The following is a 15,396-nucleotide window of genomic DNA, read 5'->3' on the forward strand; positions in this document are numbered from 1 at the left end:
GAGGGTAACCAGTTGTCTCAGGTCAGCCTAAATCAAAATGTTACCTGGATGCTGACGTAATTTACTAATACCTGAGGAAAGCTGTGTGCTCTGTGAGTCTCAGTGGCTCACACAGGTAGACATGCGGTTTGTGTTATATTGTCTTTTGTTGACATGAAATCGAGTCCAGCTTGATGTTGTGTATGTTTGTGAATTTGTGACAAATCTGCTGACGGAGGCGCAGCACATCTGCAGCTGTTCGGTAAGGAAACCAGTTAAATTGGAAACCAGTAGGGACACAACACCGGACAATAGCACTGCAGGTGCGTTGGTTTGATGTCTCTGGTCCTTTGGGGAAATTTTGATATTGGAAATTGCAAATGTAACTTTTCATTTCGGTTATAACGAAAGTCTCGAGGTCGGTTAATTCATAAACTGGTGTTATTTTCTAGCTCTGATTTGACTGTTGACTGATACATGCGGACGTGACTGCTGCTGCGTAACAACAGCCAGGTAACCTTATATGCCCTTACTAGCTTAAACAAAAAAAACACCTGAGTGAGACGACAGTTAGTTAACAGATGGGTTAGTTGGGGGAAAATACCTGATTATCGTGTCATAATTATATTCCTTGCAGTATTATGCCTGACCTTCTCATGCTTCTCTTCCTGGCTAGCTAATATTATCAGCTAACGCTAGCTACATACTCACATTGCTGTGTTGAAATCCTTTGCCAGCACTTCTACACCCGCAAAAGATGGTAGTCCGGACTGAGGAGAGTAACATGTTGGTCGGTGAGGGCTGAGCTTGTCCTGCAGTGCTGCTACAAAAGATGGACCTTTGGTAAGAGCTGTTACGTTACGTTAGCCGACTGTTACCTTACACAACCATGTTTCCTAAGAGTTCAACTTTGACCCGCTGACGTCACAAAATTAACGAGCAATTTTATATATTTTTTAATTTTTAGACAGAAAACACGACATCCAACAGACTTGAGAAAAATATGTGTCATTTATTATTTTCTAAATTTTATTTTCGAGAGCTGGTACGTCTTGGTGGTTGGTGAATGTTTTGAGTTTTAGTGTATCCCGCATGGGTGGTCACTCTCTTTCCTCGAGCTCAGTCGTGCTGCACCGCCCACCCGCCAGACTCCGTGTTTGAAATTCAACCATCCGGGAAACGCTGACCTACTGTAGTGGCTGAGCGTAGGAGCTGAAGTTAATCAGTCACCAAACAACATGTACTGACTTCAAATCGCTTTCCAAACGACTGATACGGCCCCATGAAGCGATAGGAAGTGGGCTGGACAGGTAGTTGTTGTGGTCGTTACAGTAGCTAAATGTTTGTGGACGTTTTAGCCAACACATTCACAGTAATCTCTTTCTCTTCCTGTCTGTCTCTGTCTCACTGTCCAGACTGTGTGGATGGCAGGGAGACTGTTAATGGAGGTGTGTGTGGACTCTGTGGAGTCTGCCATCAATGCTGAACGAGGAGGTTGGTATTGTGTAGTGAACACGGTTGTGCTTATTTATTTAACTCTCCATGACCTGCTTTGTACAGTAAAGAGGTGATACAGGCAGGTGTCTTGCATGAAGTCAGTGCTGAGTATTAAATGGGCATGCACTGTCATTTCTCAAAGGTCACAGATCATAAAGATGTTTATGAAGTTATTTGCAGTCTGTGCATTTGTATTTCCTGACAGGTGCAAGTCGACTTGAATTGTGTTCAAGTCTCCTGGAGGGAGGGCTCACTCCCAGTCAAGGTGAGCTCACATCTCCACAGACACACAACCCCAAACTCTTGACTATCTACTGAGACCAGATACGCACATAAAATCGCATTATCCCACCATTATTTGCCTTGCCACAGGTCTGCTGCACGTAGTGAAGCAGTGTGTCAAAATTCCAGTCTACGTGATGATACGGCCTCGAGGGGGGGACTTCCTGTACTCAGATCAGGAAGTGGAGGTGATGAGGAAAGACATAGAGCTGATGAAGAGCCACGGGGCCGACGGACTGGTGCTGGGAGCCCTGACTGAGGATGGACGGGTGGACAAGGAGCTCTGTATGGAGTTACTGGGTAACGTCTGCCTGTTAATAAGGCACTAACCAAGAACGACCAAGATGCTCACTTAAAGGTCCGGTGTGTAGGATTTTGTGGTTAGGTTGCAGATTGCGTGTAGAACTACGGTATTCAACATGGAAGTGCGAATGGCTCTATCTAGAGCTAGTGTTCTGTTTGTCCATTCTTGGCCACTGTAGGACAACATGGCTGACTCCATGGAGGAGGCCCCACCAGGCCCGTAGGAAGTGGCCAAACAGTGGAACTGCAATTTTCAGGGTTCCTCATGTGATGCCATTGGGCTGAGACAGACTTTTCCCATAGACTTACACTGGAAAAGAGTAAAAAAAAAAAAAAAAAAATTAATGTCACAACCCCTGCAAAATCATTCCATTATCAAGATTTAATCCATTGGGTCCAGTAACTTGTGGAAAGTCTGAAAGAGCTGCTTTAACCCCATTCAAGCTAGCAGAGCACAAAACCGGAGTTGGCCGCTTGGCCATGCTTGGCATCCGTAAGTCTCTAGTATAAAGTAACCGTCTGTGGCACTGAATTAGCCATAGAGAGTGTGTAGGCTCACAACAAGATATTGCAATTGACATTCTGTTTTAGGTTTGGTGTTGTTCCATTAATTTTTTCTGATTGTCACTTTCTGCTCACCAGCTGCTGCTCGACCTTTGCCTGTCACCTTCCACAGAGGTAACGTTCTTCTACTGTAAAGGAATACTTACCTGCGTAAATAATCATTTGCAAATCAATTACTCACCCTGTGTTGCAGTGAATTTGGAAAGAAGACTGTTTTTTTCGCATGCCTCCAGTGATCAAAGAATCCAAAAACAGAGAGAATTCCTTATGCCTTTAACATCAGCAAAATAATATCACAACATCCATTTACAGACTTTTACACAACTCATAGTCCAAATTTCTTCTACCTAGTCGTATGCGAAGCCCCTCACCACTTACTACTAAAACACTTCAGCTTAAACAGCCCAGGCACGCTACTCGTCCACTCCTGAGACTGTTTATGTGGACATTTTTTAAATAGAAAGATTTTAGGGAAATGCATGTGTTCTGGAAGCACCGAGGTGAGTAATTGATATATAACTGGTCATGTGGGGGCAACGTATTTCTTCAAATCAAATGTAGACTAGCAACCAGACTTGAAAAACATATCACAAAGCCCTTTCAATTGATTTCATCATTGACTCCACAAACTTCTGAACTCATGTTATTAAACTGATATTGATTCTACTGCAGCCTTTGACATGGTTCATGACCCCACGATTGCTCTGGAGACTCTGGTGTCTGTAGGGTTCGAGCGTCTGTTAACAAGCGGCTGTGACAACTCTGCTTTGGAGGGACTCCCCCTCATTAAGCGGCTCATTGAACAGGTATGTATGAATTATATGTGCGCATACATGTTTGCATGCAAGCATATGAAAATGGCATGGCTACTGATCTGTGCTGCTCCCCACCTTTGCTTCCACCTGACAGGCTAAAGGGAGAATTGTTGTCATGCCAGGTTAGTGCTTTTACTGTTCTCTTGTGTGCAGTTTATATGTGTGTTTTTGTTGTTGTCAGTTATTTATGGTTATTTTAACACAGGAGGGGGTATCACAGAGAGGAATCTGCAGAGAATTTTAGAGGGGTCGGGGGCTCAAGAGTTTCACTGCTCAGCCCGCTGCAGTCGGGACTCTGCCATGAAGTTCAGGTATGTTTCTATCCAGCCTCAATTAATTAAACAGCTGGAAGGTGTTGTTTTTCCGATGCGTACATACACTACACAATGTCCTTTTGTTGTTGCTCCATGACTCATAATGTTTCAATGTGCAGGAACAACTGTGTAACAATGGGAGCAGCTTTCTCAGCACCTGAGTACGGCCTGAAGGTGGCAGACGTGAGCAAGGTCCGCACTCTTAATGCCATCGCCAGAAACACCATGTGAATGGGGACTGCACAATCATGACAGACGACAAAACAGATACCTCAGAAGAGATCATGAGTAATCACACAGATATGTCAACATTTGTTTTCACCAAAGCCCACAAAGTGCTTTTTTTTCTCACTGATCAAACAGTCCTTGTTAAGTAAGAGCTCAGGGAATGCCCCACAACTTTCTGGGATATGCAGTCTACGAATCTCACAGTGGAGAGAATAATTTTCAGTTATAGTACACCTTTTGTGTGGCCTCAGAGAAAGTGTAATAAAATACATGAAAGACTGCTTAATTTTAAATTCTTTTCATTTTGAAATTAAGGTAAAGCACTGCTGAGTGCTGCTGTTGTCAGAACAGTTTTCCAGTTTATGTACTGTATATTTGACCTATATTTATTTACACTCCCTATTTACAGTGGAAACAAAAGTTGTGAGCTCCTGTACTTTTTTTTTTTTTTTGCAAGGACAGAAACATTGTGACAGATTTCAATTAAAGTCCAAAATTTTAAGAAGTCGGTGTTTTTAATGTTAATGTCAAATGTCTCCTCCATTAAAAACCAGTCTGTTACTAATTTCCTTTAAGAACTAGGCCATACTGTTGCATGATCATGCATCAGCTACACTAGTTGTAATTGTTGTTAAAGAGGTTTAAGAGGAGGGTTATCTTTATGTTCACTGATATTTAACCAGGCTGAACTGAAGTACCAAATCTGAGAGAGTCATTGCAGCTGTGATGTCATTCAACAAAGAGGCACTAACATTGTAAACACATAAGATGATGTCATGTCACTCTAAACAGTGTCATACCGTGATTTAAACCTTATTTGAATAGAAAAACTCACTCAAGAAATGATTTTACACCACAAAGGTCAGTTAGCCTTGTTAATCTCTAGTTAAAGTGGGGCACTTAAACTATGTGCTATAAACCTTGCAGCCCGATAACATATTACTGTACAGCTCAACAGAAGACACACTCACGCAGACACACGCACACCATATCCCGTGGTGTCAAGAAGCGGGTGTACTGAGTTACCTGATGACTAAGGAACACAATAAAAGTTAAAGTGTATTAGAATAAAAGTCAGGCATGTATCCGCTGCATCTGGTCAGAGAGCAGAAACAAACGTATGTTGCTGAGGTTGATGTTTAGTTTTTCAAAGTTAATGTATCCATAGAGTTTACCCATTTACAGACAGTGTGTTAAAGCAGCGCAGAAGAAAGAGCATAGCAGGCCCACAGTGTACTGCATATTGTATGAGAGTAAGCTAATTTTATCACCCATTCCCTCTATTATCCCTGGCCACAGCTATGGGCTGCAACTCGTGTTTTTTAGAGTAATCGCTTAGTCTGTAAGATATTCAGTTTCTAGAAAAATGAGAAAACGAGCACATTTTCACATTTGAGAGACTAAAACCAGAGGATTTTTGTCAGTTTGCTTTAAAAGTTACCAAAAATAAAATGCTCAAAATTGTTGCTGATTAATTTTCTGTTGATCAACTAATCATTTAGTCAACAATCCCGACACTTTTCTGTATTTTCCATAAGGAGATCTCTTCATCTTGAATAGCCAACGTTGGTAAAATGTCTCAAGCAAAGTCTCTCAGGCTTGGTAAAGTTTTCAGACAAATGTTTATACACATCTCCAGTTTGAAATCACCCTCAGTTGTGGCCTATTATCGGCAGCAAATATTTATTTTTTGCCATTTTCTTAACTACAAAATTGCACCACTTTTCTACCCTAACCGTCCCACCCCCCTGTTTGAGCCGTGCTCTGTGTTTGCCTTCCCCCATCAACATAGAAGCTTCTGCCAGCTTTAGCTGAAGTCCCTGTTAACAAAGTAACTACACTTTTCACTATAATGCACCAAGCATTCCGACTGAGTCGAAGGAAAAGGGCTTCATATGATAGAAGGTCATGCATTAAGCCAGAGTTGTAAATCAGATTCAGTCACAGTGCTGTTCGATTACATATGGGTTGTCTTCACGTGTCACAAGGTTGTCCTTGGGGCTGGACACACAGTGAGTCAGATTATGACCATGTGGTGTTATCAAACATGTAATTATTAACCCTCACTCAGGCTGTCTGTTTGGGGATCATCACAGTCAGGGAGCACTTATTCATACTCGTAAAGGGTTCATTTGCAGAAATGTAATTGATTTACTTCATTACACAAGTCTGCAGGGTCATGCTCAGTATTCACTTCACTCTAATGCAATGTAAGCACATTTTAGCATAATGTTTGCATACCGACACCACCAAGGATCATCTTGTTAACCTGGATATTTATCAGCTCTTTTCTTGTTGAAATTAACGGTGTAAAGTTGAAAAGATTCTGCTGTGTTAACATCTCCATCTATGAGGCTGCATTAGAGGCACGCGTAGATCATAACAATGCAATACTGTTGATTCATTCTTGTGTCATGTGCTCATCTTCCTCTTTCCAGATTCATACATAAACACCAACGGCAATCCTCTTCTTTCTCTGGTTTGTGTTTAGCAAGAGTCTGGCAGCGATTTACGTCATGAGTGGTCTCTTAAAAAAAAATAGCCCAGCATCAACAAGGCACATAAAGAAACAGAGATTTTGCACAGCAGCACCAAAGTTGTGATTCTGCTCATGTTCTGGAGATGTTTCGGATGAATGCTTCCCTGAAACTAATGTGATGTGACATGAAATTTGGTCTCCGTCCAGAGAAAGTGAAGGCCTGCAGAGTAGAAGTGGAAACACAACAGGAAAAGGAGTCTAATGAGCCCGCTCCCTCCCCTCCCTAAACACATTCCCATTTTTGGTGGACCGTCCCCCCAACATGAGGAAAAACAGCACAGGAACGCTGCCTGAAACGCTGAACTTTAGACACATCTGAGCGTCAAGGAGTGTCTGTGGGCTGGTACAGGACAGGATTATCTGAACTACTTAGACTGCAGTTGTTGACTTCTCTCATTCACCCATCAGGAGGACTGCATGTGTGTGTGCTTCTTCCAGGCATCAAACGAGCCACAGAGGACTGCAAGAGGACAACCCTTAAAGATCTGCCCTAAAAAGACCTCAGCAGTCAAGTGAAGCATTAACCCGTCTGCTCTTGACATTTATCTGGTATACTTATATGTTTTCTCTGCACAAGAAAGCTGCAAGGTTTGATTTCTGTTTAAAAGCCTCATGGCTCAAAGTCCCTCAGAGTCACATCCTGTAATTGTCTCTGGAGTGTGGGTGGGCAGGGGAGAGAGAAGAGGCGTTTGAGTCCGGCTCGGCAGCAGTGGAGCAAAAGGCGAGAGGCGTCTGGTTGTCTAGTCATCCGAGCGCGACTGAAGCCATCAGTGTGGACCATGTGTGCTGCAGCTCTGGACGAGTACTGTGGGTCTGTCTTCTGGGTGAGTTCAGCAGTAAGGGTTAATGTAGCTGAAGGGAGGCGTTGTGGCCCCCAGTTCACCTTTAAAAGTTTCAAGATGAATAACATTGAATCATTTGTAAAACATTTGATGCACATACAAATGATCACTAACTTACACTTTAGATTAACTTAGATGTAACTAGAGAATTAGTGGGTGGACACAATAACACCTTTACACTTTAATACAGTACAATATGTCTGTGATACAAACTTTCAGAGACATGTTGATGAATGTTTGTCATGTTTAAAGACAGTGGTTTTTTTTTTAATGTTTTAACAAAATAACAATAATATAAACCTCAATGAGACTTTTTCCTGAATGTTTTAATATTGCCAGCTTCTATAGGCTATTTAATTGTGTTATTTTGTACCGCTCATATTGTGTTGATCCCGTCATTATGTGTTACACAAATGAAGGACACATTATGTAATGCTCACACACTGTTTTATATTGAACTTTAATCTAAAAGCATTTCATGTTTTCACCCCTGCACACAGTGCGGTGAGCTCAATGAACATGTGACTGACCGATAATGAAGTGAGACATGACTCGGCATATCCATCAACTGAGGCACATGTTTCTGAGCTATAACTCTGCATCTTTATGGCTGTGAACCCAAAACGTAACATTTTCTATGACAACTATATCTATAATGCATTATAAACAGACTTACATACAGTCTGTTATACAACTCTATGTATTGTTTTGTCAAACATTTATTGAAAGCCTTTCAATTGTCTTATTTATCTGCTGGTTTAATGGCTTATTTGAGAAAGACAAGAATAGCCCATGCCCGCGACCCTCAAGAGGATGAAGCGGTTAGAAGATGAATGAATGAATGAATGAAGAATAGCCCATGTTATTGTGAAAGTATGGGCCAAGAAAATTTGAGCCCAGCAAAGAGAATTGTGCACCAGCTGAGCGGAGAAACAGGTGACTCAAAAAGCAAAAGGAATAATCAGCATATCAGACAAACCTGTGTCTCGGACATATTACTGCCTCACCTGTGAGTCTTTTTAGTTTTTGAATGTTTCAGGTATTGTATGGACTGGGTGAAGCTGCAAATGAATTGCGTTCTTCGGACCAGTAAAGTTTTCTGAACTGAACTGAACTTATAGTTTGTTATTACCTGCTTATAATACTGATAATACTATTATACTATTTTGCCAGGTAAGACATGCTCCTGGGATCAACATCCTATCGCATTCCTGGACCAACATTGCAATCACCCAATCAAAGCCCTCTGACATCATCAGTATGCCGCTCCTGTGCTTCTTTCAAAATTTCTTTGTGCTTCTTCAGAGCTAAGTTTGGATACTTTCAGAGCTAGAGTTGTCATGCTTTGGTCCAATCAGGGACTTATTTTGTTTCAAAGTTGCATAATTGCCTAGAGTTGGTTCTTGTTCTCACGGCAGCATTTACAAGCAGACCAGAAAAAAAGCTTTGCACTAGGAAGCTGCTGTTAATTGGTCAGAATTTCAATGCGGGAAAATACAGGAAGTAAACCAAACGTTGAAGAAGAGTACACTTGCAAGATAAATGTGACACTTTCTAATGTCACAATGGAGGGACAACTACGCAGGTTGATTTTAGCGCTGGTCATCGTGGACTATATTGCTGTCATTGTTCATTTTAGTCAAACCATACAGTTTGAAAACGAGGCGCGGCTCCAACTAGAAAACAATGTTTTGATGCATTGGATGTGCTGAATGTGCATATTAAGGCAGTACAGGAGGAGGTGCACATTAATAATCCTCCAGGACTGTAACATGCTCATGTTTAACCCAAACAATGTGTCATGTGACTGCAGTTGGTTCGGATCAAGGTCGGAACATGTCTCCCCACAAACGAACCGCACCAGAGTTCATTTGTAACCGGACCAAGACCATCTCTTTAAGAAGGTCTCAGTCCAGTTGTTTTGGTGCGCACCTGAGTGCAATTGCTGTGTTCACACCTGCCCAAATGAACCACACTATGGGGGCAAACAAACTTGAGTTCGTTTGATCCCCAAGTTTTCCCACATTGAAGTTAGCACAACTGAGCAAAAAGAACAAACATAAAAGCTACTCCAGGGTTAGCCATAGCTTGCTAACTAGGTTTACTATACTAATGAGTAAACTTGCCAATAGAGAAGAATATTAGTGAGCTAGCTTGCTAACTAGGTAGGCTAAGCTAACAAGTAAGCTTGCAAAAAGGCTAGAATGTTAGCAAGTTAGCTTGCTAACTAGGTAGGCTATGCTAACACTTACACTGTTCACTAACACGAGTAAGGATAATAGCATTTTTCAGTTGCAAATTCCTGCAAATAACACATTTTCCCTGCTTTTTTCCATGTTGATCCTGGATACATTTAGTTAGGTTTATCCAGGACCATCATCACGCTGATTCTGGATAATTTGTTTTGTTGACATTCAGATAGCAGTACTTGTCCTGGATCAGCATAAACAACTTATCTGGGATCATGAGGGCAGTGATGTTCCTGAATCAAACAAATTATGCAAGATAAAGATGATCATGTTGGTTCTGGATCAACAAACATTATCCAGGGTAAACATGGCAGTGACGGTCCCAGATCAACACGAGCACTGCAATCTTGCGGAAAAAAAATAGTTTTGTATAGGCGATTAAAAAGGAGGGAAAATGTGTCCTTTGCAGGTCTTTGCAACTGCAAAATGACATTATCCTTATTCTTAATGTCAGTGAACAATATCTTAGAATATTGTCAAGCTTACTTGTTAGCATAGCCAACCTAGTTAGCAAGCTAGCTCCCTAACTCTGCAGTAGCTTATAAGGGTTTTGATCAATATTACAGAGGATTTTGTTTAATTGTACTAACTTTGATGTGGAAAACTATCTTAGCTCTGAAGAAGCACAAAGGAATTTTGAAAGAAGCACAGGAGCAGCACACTGATGATGTCAGAGGGCTGTGATTGGTTCATTTCAGTGTTGGTCCTGGAATGTGATGTGGGATGTTGATCCAGGAGCATGTTCTGCTCGACAGAATCACATCATGCCTGTATAATTAAAGTTATAAGCACTCATAAATATTCATAACGCTTAATAACATTAATGACAACAGATTTTAAAGCACTGACCTGTGACTTATACGCAATGACTTATTAGGTCAGGTATCATAATATTTCATAATTGCTGGTTATTCACTTACATTTGCTTTTCGAGGATCATGTTGTATTATAATTCTCATAGTTGTAATAAATTATAATCATTTTAATGCATTATAATCACTGTTATAAACTAGAGCACTCGGAGAGCACAGACCTCCGCCAAGCAGCTTGGATTTCCCACCATTTTATTATCTTATCCACTTCGCTTCAACCGATCACCACCAAAATTGTATCATCTGTCCCTTGTCCCATTATCAACCTTTTCTGAAAATTTCATTAAAATCCGTTCAGAACTTTTGGAGTTATTTTGCAGACAAACGCCAGCGAAAACATAACCTCCTTGGCGGAGGTAATCATTACAATGCGATTGAAGTTATTATCAGTGGTCATTAGGTGCTTTAAGTAAAGTAATGACATTCCTGAGGTATATACAGATCTGATAAATTGCAAGCAAGCAATGATTACTTAGGGACCATGTTTTACAACAGCAAAACTATATTAAACTAGAAAAGCACTCAAAGAGTGCTGACCTCCGCCAAGTAGGTGACATTCCCTCCTCCTCTACATCAGATTTTGCAGCCTGCATCACAATTACATTATTTGCATCACTATCATTATTAGGTTATATATGCCTTCACCATGGAGACACTGTGGTGTATTTATTTCATTTTTCGGCGCTATTTTCACCATCTGTAGAAATTGGAATTGCTGCGGAGGCTGTCAGACCAGACGATAGGCTTTTTTATTATTTTATCCATTTTGCTTCAGCCGATCACCACCAAAATTTTATCATCTGTTCCTTCTCCCATTATCCACCTTTCCTGAAAATTTCATCAAAATCTGTAACTTTTTGAGTTATTTTGCAGACAAACAGACAAACAGACCAACGCCGGCGAAAACATAACTTCCTTGGCGGAGGTAAAAATCCATTTACAAACTCTTACAACTAATACAGTGTAATCCACGTCTCATTTATCCAGTCATGTGCTCAGTACTTCCTAAACACATGCATCTTCACTAAAAACCTGTAGTATTGGAGTTTGGCTTTGAAGACAGTATAGATATGTTTCACTTTCAGTTCAGTTTTAAGCAGTAAGTGTTTGTTAAAATGGAAAAATACTTCAAATTTTGAATTTTCAAGCAAAAATTGTGCAAAATATTTCACATTCTCCAATTTCAGCTCCTCAGATGGAATGATCTGAGGAGATGATTCTTTGTCACTGTTTAATATCATTCTAATTTACAGTTTTTGTCAGACAAAAGATATTTAAAGACATCACCTTGGGCTCCGGGTAGTTGTGATAGGCATGCTTTAAATTCTTCTGTTCTTAGAGCTGCACAAAGTGTAATAATAATGATAGGTATATTAATCTGTAATTAAAATATTTGTTAGTTGCAGCCTGAGAAATTTGACTTCCCTAATGAGGAAATGTACAAAAGAAACCATTTTATTGATTGCACACACACACACACACACACACACACACACACGTGTAGAGTCTGAAATGAGTCACGGCTTTTTCTAATAACAGGTTGCCCACACAGCAGATGCCAATAACTACTTGAAATACTAATGAATACCTTCAAAGCATTCGAAAAGCTTTGGCACACCATTCTCTCTGTAATTTTGTCAGGGTCTTTTGTTCTGTAACATGTCTCACTTCAGGTCCTTTCAATCCATGCACCTATAAATCCATTAGCACTGATCTCCATGACTCTCCTCTCCAGACATGCAGAATACGCATGCTGCAGCTGTGCAAACAGCCATAAGCAGGGACTTAGGGTTTAATCAAATACGAGTCACTGTTAATTACATTTCTGATCAGGGAGGTGTGGGGTGTCCCTGCGGTGTAATACAGAGTGAGCTGGAGGGTACTCAGATGGGAGTATAGCCTATTGGTGTTTGTGCCTTTCCCCGAGATTAGGAGGTCATTCTCTAATGAGTTATTCTTGTATGTGTGTGTTTGTCTGTGCACCTCAGAATGCTTCATATCTGAATAGAGAAGATCCAGACCTCCCGGTATGTTTAGAGCAGACAGTGCTGGTCTGGATCCCACTGGGGTTCCTGTGGCTCTGCGCCCCGCGACACCTGGCATGTCTCTGCAGGAGGACGCACGTGAACACAAAACATCTGTCCAAGCTCTACCTCTGCAAACAGGTAATACACACAGCAAGACGCACTGTTTCAGTCATGAGAGGTGTCTGTAATTTTGCAAGTCAACTTTGGTAAATGAGGAATAGAAAAAATCTCTTACAGTATTGTCACACTTAATTAATGCTGACAGGTATAAAAAACAAAGGTTAATTCGAACAGTGCACAGCAAAGAGAAGTTGCTCACCTCCTCTTTACTCTGGAGCAGTCCCATCTCTTGTATCCTATGGATAGACTCTCAGATCACTAAGGGTAAATCAGAAATAGACTGCATTCATACATGTCAGCCCTTTTATCTTAGCAGACAAAGCGCTGTACAATTTTCATATATTATATTATTGATTTATATGATTATTATGACACATGTACAACTTGTTACTGAATGCATATTAGCATTTTTTTCCTTGTTGCTAGGTTGTTTATTTGCATTTTGCTAATAAACGTGCAGTACTTTGACTGTTCTCGGGCCACCACTGCTACTGAATTACTTTTCCTTGAGAAAATAAAATCTCTTACTTCCACAAAAGTTCATAAAACACAAATCATAACTCATACATAATTTCCCGCGCTAACACACAGTCAAAAACAATACATACATTCACACTGTTCACACAAACAAGGCTACCAGTGACTACAAATAATTCCCCAGAGCTACATAGCTAGCTCAAGCAAAGTGCAGTTTTACCAATAACTTCTAAGTCACATATTCTATGAAAGTAAATTTCTGCCACGCCAGGAAAAGAAGGATCAGTATCACACTATAACATGACAAGTTTATTGTTATGACAAGATGTTTTTGAAGTCATAACAAGGTATTTGAACTTTTTATGACATAGACCAGTGGTTCCCGACTGCTGGTCCAAAAGTGGGTCGCGGATCCATTCTGAATGGACACCCAAATGTTTGTAAAAAACACTTTATTTTGAAGTGCAGTGGATTTCCAGCAGAGAGCTTTTATTCTGAAGTACCATGTCCTGCTGTAGAGTGAGTGACTAAGGGACAGCTACTTGACAGTGACAGCTAACTAGCTCGACAGTATGGCCAAATGCAAGTATGTATTAAACTGTGTGGACCTTGAACTGTTGACTAAGGAGAAATCTGGACCAGTTGGGAACCACTGACATAGGTTACGTCATAACAAGGAAGATGTTGAAGCAATATTATATTTTATTATGTTATAACGTGATAACTTTTTGTTATAACATAAATCATTTCACATTATAACCTGATAACTTAGCACATTGTTATAACATGAAACCTATGTTTTAGTGGGAAGACGGTGTGCTGAGAATGAATGAATTTAAGAATATGGCTCATTCACACATTTTCATAAAGTTCAACTGATCTTGGTTTGAGATATACTTAGATTCTTCTTTCATGGAGCCCGTTGTGATAAGTGTACAAGAGAAAGAAAGAAAAATCTTAAAATGGTTGGAGCTGTACAAAAGGAAAAACAACTTTGACCTTCTGAAGGCGTCATTTGTCATTGATCAGCTGGAGTGGCGAGGAAGGCTCCATGGATACAAGCAACACCAGTAAATTGCAAAAGGCCACATGCTAGCTCGCAATCAAAGATATCACAAGGAGTCCACCACTACCCGCAGCCAACTTGTCTTGTTGTAACTCGAAACATTTCATGGCATAAGAGTATAAGTTATCACATTATAACATGCAACAAGGAATGTATCTTGTTACAGTGTGACAAGTTTGTTGTAATAACATGAAAATATCTTGTTATAAGAAACTTTTCATGTTAAAACATGATACTGATCCATTTTTCTTTTTCGTTACATGGCAGCAATATGCTGCTGCAATATTCCACGACTGATACAAACAATCGTATGTAGGTTAATTTGCATAGGTACACTTGAGTAACTTAGCAACCATAATTTTAACGTATATTCACAGTGTCCTTTGTTCTCATCCATGCATCATGCATTCCTCATGCGTACAGTCAAAGTGTTATTGGATAAACATATTGTGCCAGATAATGAATGAGCAATATATTACATGAACGCAATAAAGCAAAATAACAAAAGAGAGAGAAAAGGGGAAGGAGGCAGTGTATTTACTTACTACAGGTAGATAATACACTTCACGCACATGACAACATGATAACATGACAATATGATCTCACAAACAAAGGAGAGGAAGAAACCCACAATAAAACCAACTGGACAAATACCAAAGTGTCAAATAAAATCAGTAGGATCTCTTCAGTGACGCAAATAATTAGGTTGATATTAGTAGTATACAAGAAATATATATGGCAGGTAGAAAGCAATGAGAGGTCTGTATAGTCCCACTCTTCACCAGAGCAAATTTCTCCTATTTAATATTGTGTTGTGCTACTTTGTGATGATTTGTAGCAATAGGTTTTTCCACAAGAATTGACTTGTACTGTATTTTTCAGGATGCTTAGATTCTAATCTGTTCTTTATTGAGTGTTAAATCTAAATATTTTATCCAACAGAATAATTATATTCATTATTTGGGGGCTGTTTTAATTCAAAACCCTAATGCCATGTTGGATATCAGTGTAATCAATCTAATCCTTGGATATCAGTCCACAAACCTGCAACTTACAAGCAACAGAAAGACAAATGCAACTGGTCGTTCCCTCCCTCATTGCAGAATCTACATCTACTATATAATGACGAAAACTCTGTCTGTGTGTCTCTGTTCCACGTTTTTCTCCTCACTGACTTGGTCAATCCATGTGAAATTTGGCACAGTGGTAGAGGGTCATGGGA

The 15,396-nt window shown here is 40.2% G+C and overlaps 3 protein-coding genes across 4 annotated transcripts in view; 2 read left to right on the top strand and 1 right to left on the bottom strand.

Moving 5' to 3' along the window:
* The window catches only part of LOC126407257 (cytochrome c oxidase assembly protein COX15 homolog), a 6,042-nt gene extending 5,216 nt beyond the window's left edge, over window positions 1-826 (bottom strand). The window contains exon 1 of the mRNA XM_050072016.1: window positions 691-826. Within this exon, the coding sequence (XP_049927973.1) occupies window positions 691-765 (75 nt within the window). The 5' untranslated portion in view covers window positions 766-826. The remainder of the gene's footprint in view (window positions 1-690) is intronic.
* cutc (cutC copper transporter homolog (E. coli)) lies at window positions 695-4,487 on the top strand. Of its 2 annotated transcripts, none has more exons than XM_050072022.1 (9): window positions 695-822; window positions 1,395-1,473; window positions 1,682-1,741; window positions 1,849-2,058; window positions 2,704-2,739; window positions 3,298-3,431; window positions 3,535-3,562; window positions 3,646-3,751; window positions 3,874-4,487. In XM_050072022.1, exons 2-9 carry the CDS (start codon window positions 1,404-1,406, stop codon window positions 3,983-3,985), a joined length of 756 nt encoding a protein of 251 aa, XP_049927979.1. In that variant the 5' UTR covers window positions 695-822; window positions 1,395-1,403; the 3' UTR covers window positions 3,986-4,487. The 2 variants fall into 2 exon arrangements, with proteins under 2 accessions (XP_049927979.1, XP_049927978.1); XM_050072021.1 differs by lacking the exon at window positions 695-822 and adding an exon at window positions 1,133-1,289.
* Window positions 4,488-6,792: 2,305 nt separating this feature from the next.
* Window positions 6,793-15,396, top strand: part of abcc2 (ATP-binding cassette, sub-family C (CFTR/MRP), member 2) — a 45,954-nt gene continuing 37,350 nt past the window's right edge. Inside the window, exons 1-2 of the mRNA XM_050072015.1 lie at window positions 6,793-7,345; window positions 12,473-12,649. Of these exons, the coding sequence (XP_049927972.1) occupies window positions 7,301-7,345; window positions 12,473-12,649 (222 nt within the window). The 5' untranslated portion in view covers window positions 6,793-7,300. The remainder of the gene's footprint in view (window positions 7,346-12,472; window positions 12,650-15,396) is intronic.

This window comes from Epinephelus moara, chromosome 19 (assembly GCF_006386435.1).
Source record: "Epinephelus moara isolate mb chromosome 19, YSFRI_EMoa_1.0, whole genome shotgun sequence".
Classification (NCBI taxonomy): Eukaryota; Metazoa; Chordata; class Actinopteri; order Perciformes; family Serranidae; genus Epinephelus; species Epinephelus moara.

What these genes read in the sequence shown, in the direction of transcription:
- cutc (XM_050072022.1), top strand. Translation starts at nt 1,404, where the DNA reads ATGGCAGGGAGACTGTTAATGGAGGTGTGTGTGGACTCTGTGGAGTCT. An exon ending in GCCTGTCACCTTCCACAGAG is followed by an intron (nt 2,740 to 3,297) that starts GTAACGTTCTTC and finishes ATTCTACTGCAG; the next exon opens with CCTTTGACATGGTTCATGAC. An exon ending in TTAAGCGGCTCATTGAACAG is followed by an intron (nt 3,432 to 3,534) that starts GTATGTATGAAT and finishes TCCACCTGACAG; the next exon opens with GCTAAAGGGAGAATTGTTGT.